The sequence below is a fragment of the Amia ocellicauda genome, chromosome 2, assembly GCF_036373705.1.
Source record: "Amia ocellicauda isolate fAmiCal2 chromosome 2, fAmiCal2.hap1, whole genome shotgun sequence".
NCBI classification, from domain to species: domain Eukaryota; kingdom Metazoa; phylum Chordata; class Actinopteri; order Amiiformes; family Amiidae; genus Amia; species Amia ocellicauda.
Window position 1 is genome coordinate 35,814,964 of NC_089851.1, and position 17,945 is coordinate 35,832,908.

A 17,945-nucleotide genomic window follows, 5' to 3' on the forward strand; every position below is an offset into this window, starting at 1 on the left:
TCTGTAAGCTGTAAAGAATATATAGTTCAAAAGACACTATGTTGTGATTCAGTGTTCCTGAATAGTTAGATTTGCCCAAGGGTTTTCTTATGCTCCAGCTATCTTTATAAAACTAGATCAATAAAAGAACCTGGTCTTATGCATACTTAACTTTTTACAGTCTGTGTTTGGAAACCATACTTAACCATTTTTGCCATTTCAATTTTAGATTTCTAACAACTAGTCAGACTCTGGAATCTGTATATCTATCATGTTGGTTTCTTCTTTGCTGCATGCATTAATATGTATAAATAAATAACTTACATATATAATATAATATAATATAATATAATATAATATAATAAATACATACATACAATCTAAATCTCCTGTTTTTTTTGGGTTGTTCTTTGAGCCGTTGCATTAGAATCCTAAATTCTGCCAACAAAATATGTATTATGGCTGTAGTAAGATAAAGTTTGAACTTTGATTAAATGTGCTATGGGAACACAGCTGAAATCCTCTCAAGCAATGGAGATATCATTGACATTGCATCATGCAGTGCTTATCTACTTGTAGAAGGAATATATTTCTTCAGTTTCAGAAAATATTATTTGACCTCATAGGCATAATAAGCTGTTTGAAGATAGTGGTGTGTACAGGTTTACATTTGTTCTGAAACACACCAACAGCTTGATACAGAACAGTATTGCTTTATTCTTTTGTGGCATCACTTTTACTTAACAGAATTCAAGATTAGCTAGCCAGCTGGTAAATTCTGAAGTGTGGATTAGGAAAGTACAGGAATATAGCTAAAGCAAAAAACTAAAGGCAAAAGCATTCAATTGAGAAATTGGAAAACCCTACTTATTTATTACATCTTTATAACACCTTACATTGTTGCAGCCAGCTTATTAAGTCATCTATTGAGTCACCCCATTGTATTACTTAAATCATCTCATTCATCTCATTCTACTTAAATATGCAGATTAGCATGTTGATTAATATGAGTAGCCATTCAAGTTCTAAAATAAATATGACATATGCTGTACTTAATACAACACAAGCTGAAATTAATATATTGCATTAAAATGAAATTAGTATACGAAATGAGTGCCGAAATTCATATGACACGTGTTAAAATTAATGAAATTTACATGTTCAAATGAATGCATGTGACATCTGTATCTGAAATCTGAAGTATATCACACACTGTAATTAATATGACGTGTTGGAATGAATATGAAGGCTTACATATTACAGTGATATTATCAGCTGATGGCTTGGTACTAATTGAGGTCTCTCCAATCACAAAGGATCATATTAGCTATTGTGAGCGGTGGCGTAAATAAAGAACAGTTCCTGTTTGAAACGCAGAATCTGTGTGGCTTTGTGTTTTGTGAACCCTCTAAAGTAAAAAAAACAAACAGTTACAACATATAATATTGCTGCTCACTGCACAAGTACCTAAGGGTAATGCTGGTAGTTAGTGAATAAGTTAGTTTTGAGGTTGACGCTGAGGATTTTTAAGTTTCTTTACCAGACCAACTGCTATGTCCCTGTATCTGCACAGCTAGTGCTTTTATCCCTGTATTGCAGTTCTCAGTTCTACACAATGAAGCATTGTTATATATATATATATATATATATATATATATATATATATATATATATATATATATATTCACATAAGGTTATTGATTAATGTTAACTGCTGCACTTGAAGTTGAATGTAGCATTTTTGCAAATCACCATTTAGTTTATAAATGCAGTTTATTACGAATTAAAATTCTGGCAAACACAAGACGACAAATACTTCGCAATATAAAAAGTGTTATGAGCCTTTATTTGTTGTATTTATTGCAGTGCAACAGGACTCAATTTGGCAACTATGTAATTAATGTATGGTTGAGCTGTTAGATGCCAAGAAAGCATCTGACTGAGCAGCATAGAAATACTTACTATTACTAGTGTGGAAAAAAATGTTTTTGGTCTCTCCTTCATGAAATGCATATCTAGCACCTATGACAATCTTCTGCAGCAGTAATCATTAATTATCTAATTTCAGAATTAGACAAAGCAGTCCTAGCAGTCAGAACCCTTGGCAGAATATATACCAGGGGTAGTCAATAGGCGGACCACGGATGCTTTTGAATGGACCAGCGAGAATAATTGTAATTAACTTATTAGCATGATTGATTTTTTTTAAATGTATTGTTATGGAGGTTTGTTGCACTCAGTGCTTGTTATAGTGTGGAACCTAGTAGCAGCCCTTCCTGGTTATTAGCCAATAGGATGTTAGATATTAATATGGGATGTCCTATAGAGCTTGTGATCGCGTTAGTTAGTCGTCAGTTGATTGCTCACAGAATCCCGTTTCTGATTTCTATAAATAAACAGCTAAACTGTGGATCGTTTGACGTGTGGACATATTTCAACCTCACCTCTAAAATATAAAAGTGCATACACACGACCAGGGAGGTGGGGCACGGTGCCATAGCTTGTGTTCACCTAGAAACTGCTACATCAGGGGTGGAAACAGCTTATATCCAATGAAGATGCATATTTCTAGCAGCGCACAAATAGAAAATTGTGCATCCTCACCCATTTCAATTACAGAGCTCCACCGAAATAGATCTGTGATTGACAAGCACCAGAAACCATCTCTAGTTTGAATGTATAGTCTCCGTTGATGTGTGATTTTTCACTGGAGATGTGTGTTTGTGAAGCAAAGGTATGTCTGAGTCCAAATTTTAATGATTTTATGGATTTCATGGACATTGGGAGTTTTTTTTCTTCAATTTTCAAAATCCTTTGGGGGAGGACCCCAAGAACCCCCGCCCTGAATTCCTCAATCATCTTTTCCATCATTTTGCAACATTAATTTAGAACAGTGGACAGCTATAAAGGGAAATGGTGAAGATTTTAATCTAATATGACACAAAATGCTTGAAAGTTTCTGCTATGTTTATCTACATGCCTACAATAATCTTTAACAAATTAAAGCAATTAAAAGTGGTCTGAAAGCGCTTTAATACTTATATTTACATCTATTTAAACATTTTATTTTTGTACTTTGTCAAATGAATGTACTAAACTTAAGCAACGGGGTATATTACTAATTCAATTAATTTTGTGTGTGTGTTGGAAAGGGGCATTTGGAGGTGTGATTTTGTCCCCCCCCCCCCACCTCTGGAGTCTGGACCTTGACTATAATTTGGACCCTGACAAAAAATAATTGACTACCCCTGATCTATTCAATCACATCCTGGGATAGAGTCAATATAGGAGGTCAACAGCATGAGTTGTCCATGTATACAGATTATATATATATATTTTTAATTAACAATCCTGAATCATCTATTTGATCTCATATCTCATATAATAGAATCAATACAGAATGACTTAATGTGATGGTCTCCCCTGTTTCTCACATTTAGAGCAAGAATAGCAATAATCTAAATAACAGCAACCCATAAGGAATTGATTTCTTAATGAGTGTGTTGCCTGTTAAAAAATCCAAAAACTTTCTATAACCAAATAAGAACATGGTTTTCAACTTTTCTATGGATCTCTAAACAACCTAGCATTTCCTCTAGGTAAATTAATGCTGCCCAAATAAAGCAGAGGATCATCTATTATATCATACAGTCTGTGTTTCAAGACAAACACTTCAATGCTTTCATGCTTCTAACGACCCCCCAGCCTGGTCACAGATGGAATCGGATTTGTCAAGCCATTACCAGTATGTTTACTCCCATGGTGTTCGCTTCCCTCTCACTACAATCTCAGCTTCCTGGAATTCTGTAAAATATATTGAAAATAAACATAAAATGGCACTATTCAGTTCGGTATAGGCATTGATCTGGAATAATCAAATTATTCTTATTTAAAGAAGGCAATAAACTGGATCGATCGGATTGAAGCAGGAATTTCAGAGAATATCAGAACTCTATAAAAACAGAAATTGATTGCATCTGATGATTTCCTGGAAAAGGCCCAAGTGTTTTCTGCAAGGGATTTAAAAATAGTACAAAACGTTAAGTGTGCTAAAAGCTGTAAAACAGAACTCATAAATGTAATGCTGTGTCATCCAGTCTAGGGAATTTCATTAACAATTATTATAATTAAAAACCTAGCATCCAGGATCTACACATACCTAAATAAGGATCAATTTGTACACAAAATTCTTAGAGACACGTGGGATTCAAAATTAAATATGAACCTAAAGTGGGAGGAAAACTGCTTTAGGACATGTAGAGAAACTTAGACACAAACTATAACATTTTGTTTACGCAACAGAACTTATTCTAATTATTGATTATTTCTTTAATTAAATAAAGTTTTAAAGATACAATGACCATTATACAGCAGTGTGGAGTAGCATTTAGGGATCTTGGTTGGGAATGGTCATGGGTTCAATCCCAGGTGGGGGACACTGCTGTTGTACCCTTGCGCAAAGTTCTGTACCTGGATTGCTCCAGTAAAAATAATGTGATATATTGTAACAATTGTAAGTGTGTCTGCTAAGAAATGTAATGATATACAAGTATCTATTTAAGGGACAGTGTTAATTAACAACATATCTTTGAATACATGGAAATTACAGTCTTTTTTCAATAGCTGGGTATTATTTAATGTAATACACATTATAGACAGCTGGTCTTATATGGCAAATTCAATCAATTGTCTCTGGAGTCTTGGGTTAAGTACTACCAGGGTCACAACAAGAAGTGTTTGATGTTCTGATTGTCCAAGTAGACTTTAAAGTGAGTTATATCACAAAAATATAATAAGGCTTGGTGCTATTAATTGTTAGAGCCAAAAGAGTAAGGGCAGAGGAAATGATGCTACTCTTATGCTACCAATCCCGATAACAAGCCCTAGCATTGAAAACTACACAATACACCACAAGTCAGGATACAAATCAAGGATGGCACTTCACCTGAATGAACACCTGTTGTATTAAGGACATCACAAAAGTCATGTAGACCACCTCCTCTGTCAGTCCTCATTTGTTATAATGTAATAATTCACAGACAAAGCCTATTTCCTTTCAAATGCGGTAGTCGCTCAGTTCAATACTCAAAGGTTACTGAATTGAGATATTCTGTGCTGTAGAGACTTTTTAATAAAGAGACTCAAGGTCATCTTTTCACATTGCAGCATATCACCTTTGAAATTATTTATCACTCTGCTTTCTGCCAATTTGGTTTCACTGACAGCTTTAATCAACTGCCCAGACCCTCCAATTACATTCTTTCAGCATAAGCAACTGGCTTTTACTGAATATTTACTGAACTGCCTCAAACCTATGTAGGCAGGAGACTTTCTCTTTCTTTCTTTCTTTCTTTCTTTCTTTCTTTCTTTCTTTCTTTCTTTCTTTCTTTCTTTCTTTCTTTCTTCTTTTGTATAATGCCAGTGTGCACTGTCAGGGTCTAAAAATATTGCCTAAGAACTTAAGTACAAGCTTTAATCTGTAGAAAGGCAGAAATGATCCAAATGTATTATACAGTTATGGAAATGTACACCATAAAAGGAATGACTTAGACCATTTTTAAAGTTGGTATCATTTTCTGTAGCACTATTTAAATCACCCCTTTAAGGCATGTATTAAGCATGAATAAGGAATTGATTTCAAACTATCAAACCTTTAAAATGGATTTGTTCCTAACTAGCATTTAATAAAGCATACACACTTGCAAGAAAATGTCATTGTCAAAATTAATTGTTGTTATACAGACGATTATCAATATAATAAAGAGACACAATACAAACACACAATCTAATAATGCAGCACAGATACAAAAGAGTAACCACTAATATTTACGGTTTTGGACTTTAGAATATACTACAAATATAGATATACATTTCATTTTTAATTAGAAAAATAACAATACAGCTTGAATACACCTATGCTAATTAATGAAATAGCTGAATACTATTACATCACATACAGAAGTGTTTTTATTTTCACGTTTCATTAGACCATTTCCTAATTGTGCCATCTTGAAAATGTCCTTCGGATCTCGAGTTATGCATACTAAAATATTGCACGGTGGAGAAAGCCAGGAGTTTACCAGACCTTAATTACTCCACCTTGGAGATTCTGTGCTGATAAGCAGAACAGAAGAAACTACACAGACTGATGCTGAATTAACACTAAAATATAATTGGCTTATTTATTCAGTGGTTTCATATAATTGGAGCATAAAGAGGTGGCTGTAGTCAAGACTGCTGTCTGCCTTTGTTAAACTATTCCCTGTCTGTTGCTAGCCACATTAGTGACTCATTATTTATAATGGCCATTTTACGATCCTGAGTGCAGTCGGCAAGTAGAACTGCACATCCATTCGGAGGGTAAATGAACAGTGAAATCGGTGGCAATCAGATTATGAGCCGAAATAGGATCCCAAACATCCCATGCAATCTATTTTCACTTCATTTTAAAAATACTTTTGCAATGAAGTAAAATGAATATTATAAATGTGTAACAGTAACCAAATCAGAAACAAACATTATGTTACTTAATGTTAATTGATCATATTTTCCAGTTTTTGCTGTTTTATCATCTTGCATATCACAACATTATTATTGTTATTATGTTATTGTTGTTGATGATAATCATCAATCATCAGTAAGATGATATATATATTTAATATCAATTTACTCAGTCTGTCTTAAATCAAACTGATATTAGTTATTTGCAAATTATGTATAGAATAAGGGGGCCATTGGGAGGGGCTGTCTAGTATCTCTGGTTCACTAATTTCCTATTTTCTTGGTATAAATTTGATTTGCTCACAATGTAGAGATATCTTCCAATATCATGTTTCATTTAGTGTCACCCATCCCATCTTGAAACATACAAAGAAGCATCTTCACTGTAATTAAATAAAATGTCATAATAAGAAGAACAAAATGTCTGTAGAACAAGGGAGCAAACAAAGGCTCTGACAGTTATGCACAATTAGCTAATTGCACAAAACCAGAAAAGCCAGAGAAGAGGCAAATCTTTGGCAACACATGCTTAAAAACACAATGTTAAATTTCATAGTGTTTCTCCATACAGGAAAAGGACTATGGGTGAAGTGATTATAATAAGGGATAGTTGGAATTTAGAATACTAGCTTCGCTGTAAATGACTAATCTTTTCTCATTTCTCAAAAAATAAAGAATAGGACTAGTAAGCAAGAATGTAAGAAAAAGTGCTGAGTTGACAGGAAGGAAGGACTGTACTCCATCTACTCAGAGTCTACTTAATATTGATTACATTTTGTCAAAGTCAGGCCTAATGCAGATACATATAGCAGGCTATTTCACAATTGAGCTCCAGAACAGGGGACGCTCAGAACATTTAATTAATCAGATTTAAAACACTGCACTGACTTCTCATCTTTTTTCATTTTGCACATTTCCAGCTTTCTCATGCAGCCCATTTTTCCCAGAAGAGTCATTAATTTGGTCTGTGTGACACAGGAAGGTCTAGATTTAGTGCTTATGAAACCGTGATCATTTCCGCTTTGACTATAGCAGTGGGAATGCTGTAATTTGAATGTGTTTGGGCTAATAGAGACTGGCAAAGCCCCTAAATTTGATGCATGTTGCTCTGATTAAGCTAAATATTGATTTAATTGGACCATCCTGACAACTGGTCAGGTTTTTCTGTTAGCCATCTAGCCGATGGGCACATTTAATTTTACTTAGAAAATATCACCGAATTAATTAATCTCTCAATTAGCATACATAATAAAAGTATGTATGCTAATTGAGAGATATGCACATGAGGCAGGTGTTGACAAGGTGTTATTGCATGCAATGAAAGTGAGATCCAAGCTCATATGCATCAAGCATGCGGCCACATTTTATTTGATATTGTTTGATCCCACACAACTGAAGAACCGAGGAACATATCTGAGCTGATTATGTAAATTATCCCTGTGCACTTCTCACAATGTAAAGTGGAAAGCCATGTATTTATGACATCTCCTCAGAGTACAGGTAGTACCATTTTTTTTCTTCTTCAAAATAAATTGCATTTTCTTTGGAGAAGATTACAATATAAGCCACATTTGATAATTTGGCCATTTGTATTTTATAATCTCATTCATATGGATTAACACCTACTACAAAAATCTGATTAAGGCCTGAACCAAATCAAAATGTCCACCTATCCACCCATTGCAAAGGAAAAAACATTGTACTTGAATAGTAAATCGATGATTGGTGGATCAGTCAAATGTTGATACTGTCTGATTTAAAAGGATATCTGCGCAAGTGAATGGTTAATATTCAGGGAATAGCTTTAAAGACTATAAATTAAAAACATAAATGAATCACAGTCTACTGCATATTTTATTCAATAAGTGATATTACACCTGGGTAATAAATAAGCCCTAAAAAAACCTTGTTCAGCTATAAATTCCTATAAAGTGAGATGCGAGAAGTCAATAAACTCACATGCCTTGCCGTAATCCAGAGTGACAAGGTGATTTGAATACACGATTGATACAGCAAAGCAGCGGAGTGAAGAGGTCTGTACGCTGTTTTCAGGAGCAGCCACAAAACCCCAGCATTAGAGATCAAAATTGGTTTGGAATAGGTGCTACGACCTGGATGACGTTTCAGTGTATAAATAAGAAGATAGTGGGGAACAAAAAGGAGTCTTTTGCTGAACAATCTGAATAAAATTAATTAAAACCACATTGGCGATAAAGCACTAGCTGTGCAAATATAAGAAAAAAAAATCTTTAGACAAGGTGTGCTGCCATTTTACATTCTCAATTTAGTAATTCTAAAGTAAAGAAAACCATATAAAAGGTTACATATTTAATATCAGCACGGTTCATATTCATCCTCATTACACCTTTGTGATTCACTTAATATGTATAAAGCCCCAGGCAACAGTACAACAAATTGGAAAACTTCAGCTGCACTGCTACCATACATATGATAAAAGCACACAGTGTTTCGATTACAGCAGACATGTAACAGAAAGTAAACATTGTTGCTGTTGTACATGAGCTGCCCAATCTGCCGCAGGGGGCACCAGTCCTGTGCTCTTGCTATTATAGTCGTTTCTACTATCCAACAACACATGAACCAACACATCCAGAAACACAAGAGAGAGCACCACTTTCAGGTGGTTGAAGTTACCAAAATGATAGTATTGAACTGAAAAATCACAGATCCTTTACTTAATAGCTCCTAGTAATACTGTAGAGTACATCTACAGCAATCATTTAAGGGCCTGCTTGAGTTCCTCTTTAAAGGGGGCAGATTAATTAAACAGCAATGATCAAGTGCTAAGGATGCTGGAGAAGTGGTGCTTCCATCATTTTGAGAAAGTGGAGGACACTTGAGGTTGCGCTTGCCCACCCATTCACCTTGGCAAACAAGATCTGTTGACATGAGTGCCGTGCATAGCGAGGTACGACCAGCCAATCCAGATACAATCAGGAGACACTTGAGTAGAACTGTGTGCTGAACAGGGGTTTGGAGGTGGCAGAGAAGATGCCAGCACTCACCAGAAGTACCATAGTCTCTGGATGGAGAGCGCTCTTACACAGCAGCGTGTCCCACAGCAGTCTTCATAGGAGCGGCATCTGAAACAAACATGGGAAATTCCCATTAGGGTTTATTCACGATAATGGGAAAGCGAATGTATCAGTGAACATAATCCCTAAACAAATATTAAAGGATCCACACACTTAATTTCAAACTGGAACATCTATGGAGTGGAGCAGCTGGTAAACATTTACCCATGACTGTCTCAATCATTAACCAAGCACTTATTATATATAAAAGAAACATCACATTAATTGTTTTTGAAGCATATAGTGGAGAAACAACTAAATGTTTTGGAAACTTCTATTGCATAAATAAGGGGTCTCATATTCAATCACTCTACGACACAAAAAATACAGGATACTGTAACTGTAATGATAGAGGAACAGTCTGAGGAAAAGATTAGCATTTGAGGGATATGTAATGTGCTAATCTCAGCATAGCCAGGCTCCACAAGATGAATCTTAACACTTCTAAGAAAATCTGAAAACTAAAGCCATGGGAGAAAAAAACAGAAGAAGCTGTTCGGAGACCTAGGGAAAACAAAACTACAGACATGAAAGACATTAAAAGACAAGAAAAGAGGCTTATCATAATGTCCATGTCATAAAACAATTAGATTAAACGCCAAACAAGTTAAAAAATGAACAACAGTAGGTTTTGAATCCCTTAAAACATGTGTTGATATAACAGCCACCATCAATGTACTGATTGCTCTATCACATACAACTAGTAAGGATGCAGTAAAATGCTTTAGCTTCAAGCCAGTCAAGTTACCCAACAATGACAGAATGACCCTGGGGAATAAGTAACAACAAGCATTCATTAGGATCTTACACAATGTGCCAGGCCTGACCAAGTGGGATTTATTAATCTGATCTGCCAATTCAACCTTCAACAGCAGCCAAAGTGCTAGAAGCTAAAACAGAATTTGATTGGGTCGAAGGATACAGCATCAAAGTGTGGATCTATAGCCATTTTCAAGGCACTAGTGGAATGAATTCATAGCATACTTACCCATGGTCAACTCAACAGAAATACAAGACAATGATCTCCTCTACTATTTCTCTTTGCATTAAAACCAATCTCAAAAACTTTCATGGAGGATATATGAAGCGACTCAAGTTATTCCTACAGAAAACAAATAGCATAAAGTCCTAACTTATGTAAATTAAATATTTTACTCTCATCCTCTAGACCTAATGGATGGTGCATCACTTCAGACAGCTGTTACAAACACTGCCATTTCAGTCACTTTCATATCTGTGAGTCTTCATGCACAGTTCACTGCGACTGTCTGTGTCTGTCTGTCTCTCTGTGTATCATTTCAATTGTCAATTGCTATGGGGACCTATGTGGAGTAAGTCTCAAAAGGGACTGATTATGATCAGTAGTTTTCTTACATCATCTGTTTAACCTGTCAAAACTGCCTCCCAAATTTACGCACCAAGACTATGTGTAAAGCTGCCACAACTGGAACTACAGCAACGTTTGAGAAGAGATATACAAAAGGGTTTAGTTACATTTTCAACACAGCTAAGGTTGTTGATTTTAGAGTGGAGAAAAACAAACAATTTCAAGATGGGAGCATTGTTTTGAAAAACTAGCTTAACACCGAAATCTGTTTAAATAAGTAATTAAGCACCATACATTTCACCCATGACTCATCCTGGGGTAGTGCTTGTCATTCCTTCTTGATTTTTTAATTTTTGTTATTAAAAACTCCCTCCTCATCCTCTCCTTTCAATTATAAGGTAAACACTTTTGTCAGCAAGACTTACACATATTATATTATTATAGCCATTATATTTCACTATTACTACATATACACTATATACACCAAATACACTAATGCTCATACACCTAATACAAGTACTAATTACTACTCATTACTTACAGACAATTCAGTCTACACTGTATCATATTTAGGGCATGCTCACTCTGTGTAGGGTAGCCTACCCCACTATCAAAAGAGAGAAAAGAAGAACAATGCAGTTATGGCAAAGGCCTATGGTATTGTGAGAATCTTAATTTTCAATATGCTTTCAAAAGCTTTTTCAAAGAATACACCTGAGATAGATAATACTGACAATATAAATAGCCAGGAGAAATAATTGCCCATTTCTTTCAAACCTCTTGCTAAGGTATAAGGTATTCACATGACACGTTCAAAATGCAATTAACAGGTTTAGACGAGGCATAGGTGTATTTTTATTGTATAGTATTGTCTTCAGAAAAGGCCAAAGATTAAACCACAGGTTACATTCTAATTGTTAGCAATTCCAGCTGCACTTCGCTACTGCAGAAATGGGTCAGTCAAATATTGAATGTAGGTACTATCTTAGTATATGCTTATCATTTTTGCACTGCGGGCACATTAATATATTTTTTATAATGTAATGCAAATTAGTTGTTGCGGCCTGTAATGTATTATTTCATTTGTGGCACAGACTGAGGAAGCTTTTATCAGTCCAGACTGTTTTCTGGGTGTTAATGTCTTGCTGAAAATTGTACAGGTTTTTTTTTTAATATATATATAATTTGTTCTTCTCCAGAAGAGCTTTATTTTTTGTGTGGAGATTTGTCATGTTTTCTCAGTTCTAGATTAACAAAAGCACAACAACACTGAATGTATCAAAACTGATCTGCTCCAATGTGTTCAGACTGGAGCACACATAATGAAATAGGGCCCTTGCCCAATAAAGTTTTGGGGGCAAAGATAAATGCTGGCAGGCACCCTTGAGATCCCAACTGTCCCAGGGGAAAAAAGGACATAAATCTAGGGACAATCAGGGCAGCAACTCTACAACTCTCATGTGAGTATTACTGTATTCTTTACAGTTACATACCGCTAGACTACCACAAATTGCCCAGATTTCTACACTTTGTAAATTTGCTGTAAAGTCTCTAATAAAACGAATACAGGTATGTTTCTGTAAATTACCTGGATTGTCTAGTAAGGAAGCAAGAATTCAGTATTTGTAGTTGTTTTAATGGAAATCCAGTTGTTTACCACATACAGTGAGGGAAAAAAGTATTTGATCCCCTGCTGATTTTGTATGTTTGCCCACTGACAAAGAAATGATCAGTCTATAATTTTAATGGTAGGTGTATTTTAACAGTGAGAGACAGAATAACAACAAAAAAATCCAGAAAAATGCATTTCAAAAAAGTTATACATTGATTTGCATGTTAATGAGGGAAATAAGTATTTGACCCCTTCGACTTAGTACTTGGTGGCAAAACCCTTGTTGGCAATCACAGAGGTCAGACGTTTCTTGTAGTTGGCCACCAGGTTTGCACACATCTCAGGAGGGATTTTGTCCCACTCCTCTTTGCAGATCCTCTCCAAGTCATTATGGTTTCGAGGCTGATGTTTGGCAACTCGAACCTTCAGCTCCCTCCACAGATTTTCTATGGGATTAAGGTCTGGAGACTGGCTAGGCCACTCCAGGACCTTAATGTGCTTCTTCTTGAGCCACTCCTTTGTTGCCTTGGCTGTGTGTTTTGGGTCATTGTCATGCTGGAATACCCATCCACGACCTATTTTCAATGCCCTGGCTGAGGGAAGGAGGTTCTCACCCAAGATTTGACGGTACATGGCCCCGTCCATCGTCCCTTTGATGCGGTGCAGTTGTCCTGTCCCCATAGCAGAAAAACACCCCCAAAGCATAATGTTTCCACCTCCATGTTTGACGGTGGGGATGGTGTTCTTGGGGTCATTCCTCCTCCTCCAAACACGGCGAGTTGAGTTGATGCCAAAGAGCTCGATTTTGGTCTCATCTAACCACAACACTTGAATCATTCAGATGTTCATTGGCAAACTTCAGATGGGCCTGTACATGTGCTTTCTTGAGCAGGGGGACCTTGCGGGCGCTGCAGGATTTCAATCCTTCACGGCGTAGTGTGTTACCAATTGTTTTCTTGGTGACTATGGTCCCAGCTGCCTTGAGATCATTAACAAGATCCTCCCGTGTAGTTCTGGGCTGATTCCTCACCGTTCTCATGATCATTGAAACTCCACGGGGTGAGATCTTGCATGGAGCCCCAGACCGAGGGAGACTGACAGTTATTTTGTGTTTCTTCCATTTGCGAATAATCGCACCAACTGTTGTCACCTTCTCACCAAGCTGCTTGGTGATGGTCTTGTAGCCCATTCCAGCCTTGTGTAGGTCTACAATCTTGTCCCTGACATCCTTGGACAGCTCTTTGGTCTTGGCCATGGTGGAGAGTTTGGAATCTGATTGATTGATTGCTTCTGTGGACAGGTGTCTTTTATACAGGTAACGAGCTGAGATTAGGAGCACTGCCTTTAAGAGAGTGCTCCTAATCTCAGCTCGTTACCTGTATAAAAGACACCTGGGAGCCAGAAATCTTGCTGATTGATAGGGGATCAAATACTTATTTCCCTCATTAACATGCAAATCAATTTATAACTTTTTTGAAATGCGTTTTTCTGGATTTTTTTTTGTTATTCTGTCTCTCACTGTTAAAATACACCTACCATTAAAATTATAGACTGATCATTTCTTTGTCAGTGGGAAAACGTACAAAATCAGCAGGGGATCAAATACTTTTTTCCCTCACTGTATATGGGAATTTTCATATTGTACTGAAATAATTACTGTGCTTGCTGTATTTTAGTAAAATTCACAAATTCACGAAATGCATGTTAATATCTTTCCTGGTGCCATGAGTTGGTAAAATGGCTCAGTGGGATTGACACTAATTTCTAATGTGGAAGCTTGTAGGTTAGAATCCGGGCCAGCCCATGCGCTGCCAACACAAAATGTTCTCTTAGTAAAATGGGCTACGAAAAGCGGGAAAAAAGCAATATGCGGTGCTGCCAAGGAGAGAAGGAATCAGATATGTGCCTATAATTAAATAAACACCCCAAACTGGCCAGTGTATTTATACAGCACAAATCATTCTTTCACTCTTCCCACATTTTACAGCAGTGTACCAAAATAATTACAGAAAACATTGTACTCTACAGTATACTATACAGTATGTACTCCTGTGTTACAATAAGTACAATAACTTAGTGGAAACTAGCTGCCAGTAAGTTAGTGTACATTTTATGGATTCTGTTTACACTGTAGATGAAACTTACATAAGCAAACAGCACACAACCTGTTAGCCTAAAACATTGACTGAATTTTGAAGGAACACACATTTGACTGAATTGTCAATGCACAAATAAACAAACAAGACAAAAAAAAGTGACTCACAAATATAAACTGATTCCTCAAGAAAAACAGCTGTTGGTTCGGAAGTACGTTTTTTTGTTTTTGTTTTGTTGCTTTAATTATTCTGCACTTAGGTCTGTAGAGGTTCAAATAAATATCACATGGAATTGCATGATTAATTTATCAATAGCGTTCAATGGCACATTCATGTGAAAAAGGTCAGTGTCAAGTATTACACTGGATATTAAAACGTCTCTAATGAAAGCTTAACCGTGGTCAATATGCACTTCTGTTTTCTTCTGTATTCATGTACTTCTCCTTCACTGCGTACTCCCACAGATGTATTATATTAGCCTTGCACTCATTAACATATACAGCTCATTACTGTGGTGAATATACCACAGTAAAGTACATTAAACTGCACACTGAAAGCAATACACGAGTCTAAAATGTTGAAAACCATGGTAAGAAGGCAGAATGACCAAATAAATGTGACACACAAGTCCTTTTAAAGGTGGGATGGCTATTTCTATGCAGGACCACTCACTGATCTTCAGTTTATTGAAAATGTGCATGAATAATATTTTCATACGGAGCTACAAACACTGTGGAACCTTTACCTGTCCTTGAAAAGGGGGGTGCGAGACCTGCAACTTTTGACTTCTGAAAGCGCTGGTGTTAGAAGGGTCTCCTTGTGACATTCTGATACATAGTTGGTTGCTACGGCTTCTTGCCATGCATGACACAATATTTTGTATTCATTATGCCTCCAAACATGTCACTTTTCTCACAGGTGGAACTAACACAACTGACAGGGCTGCTGCTCTGTATCTTGAACTGCAGTTAAAATTCACCCCTTTGCCCTTTAGATCGCTTTAAGAAATGCAAAGACGACAAATTTAGGGAAACTCTCCCTTTTACCCAAGAAGAAGAATTTAGATTTTCAGATATGCAAAGATCAAAGAGTATCTAAGTTATTGAAGATTTGCTTCTGAGTCAGGAAGTCTATGTTCAAACAAGATTTTCTAATGGCAAGAGAGAACCTGTCACTGTTTTACCGCGGTAGTAGGGAATGACTGTGAATTAGGTTTGCAATGCTCTTACAGGACAATCCTATTAGAGGTGCAAATTTAAAATCCTCACTCAGTACGATTAGCTTGCCCCTCCATTTTCACACTTTATATGTAATAAACGGTTGTTTTCCTAATGGGATTGATTTAACCTATGCCTTTATCCAAAGCAACTTTCTTGGATTTTCAACCAATAACAGTGTACTATATATATACAAAATTAGAAGGATGACAAAATCACAAACAAACGCATTACAGTAAATAACATTGAGGTTAGGTAAGATGAGATGAAACACCTGTAGCAAAGAAATTAATTGACTTATTCCTCCAATTCAATCTAATTGAAGACATGAATAGAAATAAGGCAAATGAAAGCAATTAATCTTTAAAAGGGTACAGTAATACATAAGGTAGCACTCAGATCAGCTTAGTTCAGCAGTCCACGGACAGCAAAAAAATCATAAACCTAACAGAGTGTAAATCCTTTTTTTTGCCGACTGTGATAAACACTGGAGTCGCAGTTAAGCCTATTAGCCTCTTTTGACCGTTTTTGCTTCTCTGCCTCCACAAGATTTAATTCTATGCCAGCCTTCTCCTGTTGGAGTCAGATGGAGAAAGTTCCAGTACCTGGTTGTGTTTCCTTGGCCTCGACTTATTTTACGCGACAAGATCAGCTCAACACCTGACCACATGGAAATGAAGGGGGAAGGTGGAGCTTGATATGCAAATTAGCCACGTATTCAATTGTTGTTCAAATTTTTCAGCCTACAGAGAACATTTCCATGAGAGATTTCTGCAAGGAAGGTGACATATCGTTTAAGTGAAAATGTTTAAAGCACAAGGTATGCTACAAGGCTCTAAATCACTGGTTCTCAATCCTGGTCCTGGGGACCCTCTGCCCTGCTATTTTTTGTTCCAACTAAGCTCTCAATTACTTAACTGAACCCCCAATTGAGCTTCATTTGACTTTTAAAATTGTGTGTCTTATAAAACATTGGAGATTTCAATTTCCAGCTACAGTTTCATACTTAAATTATTTTAAACCGTTTTAGATTTCATGTTAAGATTTCAGATTAAGCAAATTATTAGTTCAATTAGAGTTCAATTCGGTACTCTACTAGTAATGAAGTAATTGAGAGATCAGTTGGAACAAAAACCAGCAGGGCAGGGGGTCCCCAGGACCATGATTGGGAACCACCGTTCGAAATAGTGTTGTGGCTGGTTGTTTATTTAGTTTTCACTGCCCAGCTGTTTTCAAATGTCATTTTTGGGGTGGCATGTTGTTCACAGTGAATAATTACATTTTAAAAAACTGGAGAGTATATAATGACACCGTCCAGTCCAGGTATTTCAGATCACTGTGGAATCACATGATTATAGAGGTCTGTGCTGGTCACCTTCTGTGTATGTTCCTGAATTAATCTGAATTTTGACTTTTCAGGAGACAAAACATAAAATCTGCATATTGTAAGAAAGAGCTGATTAATATGTGCATGTGTATTGTTATGTGAACTTTTATGTGACAGTGGTCTCCCCTCCCTGTCTTGCTCTGTGGGCGATTTTTCCTACAAACCTCTGTCTCTCGAGCTTTTCGCCCTAACAAAAGTTAAACCAAATCTAAATTAATTTTATGGTTCATTTCTATTAATTATATTTCCGGATATTTATTTCAGTGGTGGGCAGATAGACCTGGGCTGGTAAAGATCATAAATGGACAAGTGTATATTTACTATATTTACTCTTAAATGCCTGTTCTCAAATATCTCTGCTAAAGAGCACTTTCTGGCTAAACCAGTATCGCACATCTCCCAACCCTGGTTGAGATACAATCTATGTTTGTAGAGACTGGGTAATATAGGGCTTGTGGCAGTGATCTTCCGGGTTATAAATTTAACAGGACAGCTCAGCAATCCTCATTCAAAAAGATTGTCCAGTCTTGTTTTGGCTCCCTACCGTACCACCTATGCTGACAAGAGCCAGGAGAGGAGGCGGGGAGGGAGAAGTGAGTAAGTGAATTAGAATACTCTTAGTCCAAATGAGGGTCAAATGAGTGCAAACCGTATGAGTAGTATGCCAGCTCTAATGAGTTCCTTCAAGCTCTTAGAATGTAAATGACGTATGACTATTAAAATGAAGGACT

General features: G+C 36.5%; 1 protein-coding gene across 1 annotated transcript in view; it reads right to left on the minus strand.

Moving 5' to 3' along the window:
* Positions 1 to 17,945, minus strand: part of vopp1b (VOPP1 WW domain binding protein b) — a 92,184-nt gene that overhangs the window by 26,632 nt on the left and 47,607 nt on the right. Inside the window, exon 3 of the mRNA XM_066723369.1 lies at positions 9,507 to 9,584. Within this exon, the coding sequence (XP_066579466.1) occupies positions 9,507 to 9,584 (78 nt within the window). The remainder of the gene's footprint in view (positions 1 to 9,506; positions 9,585 to 17,945) is intronic.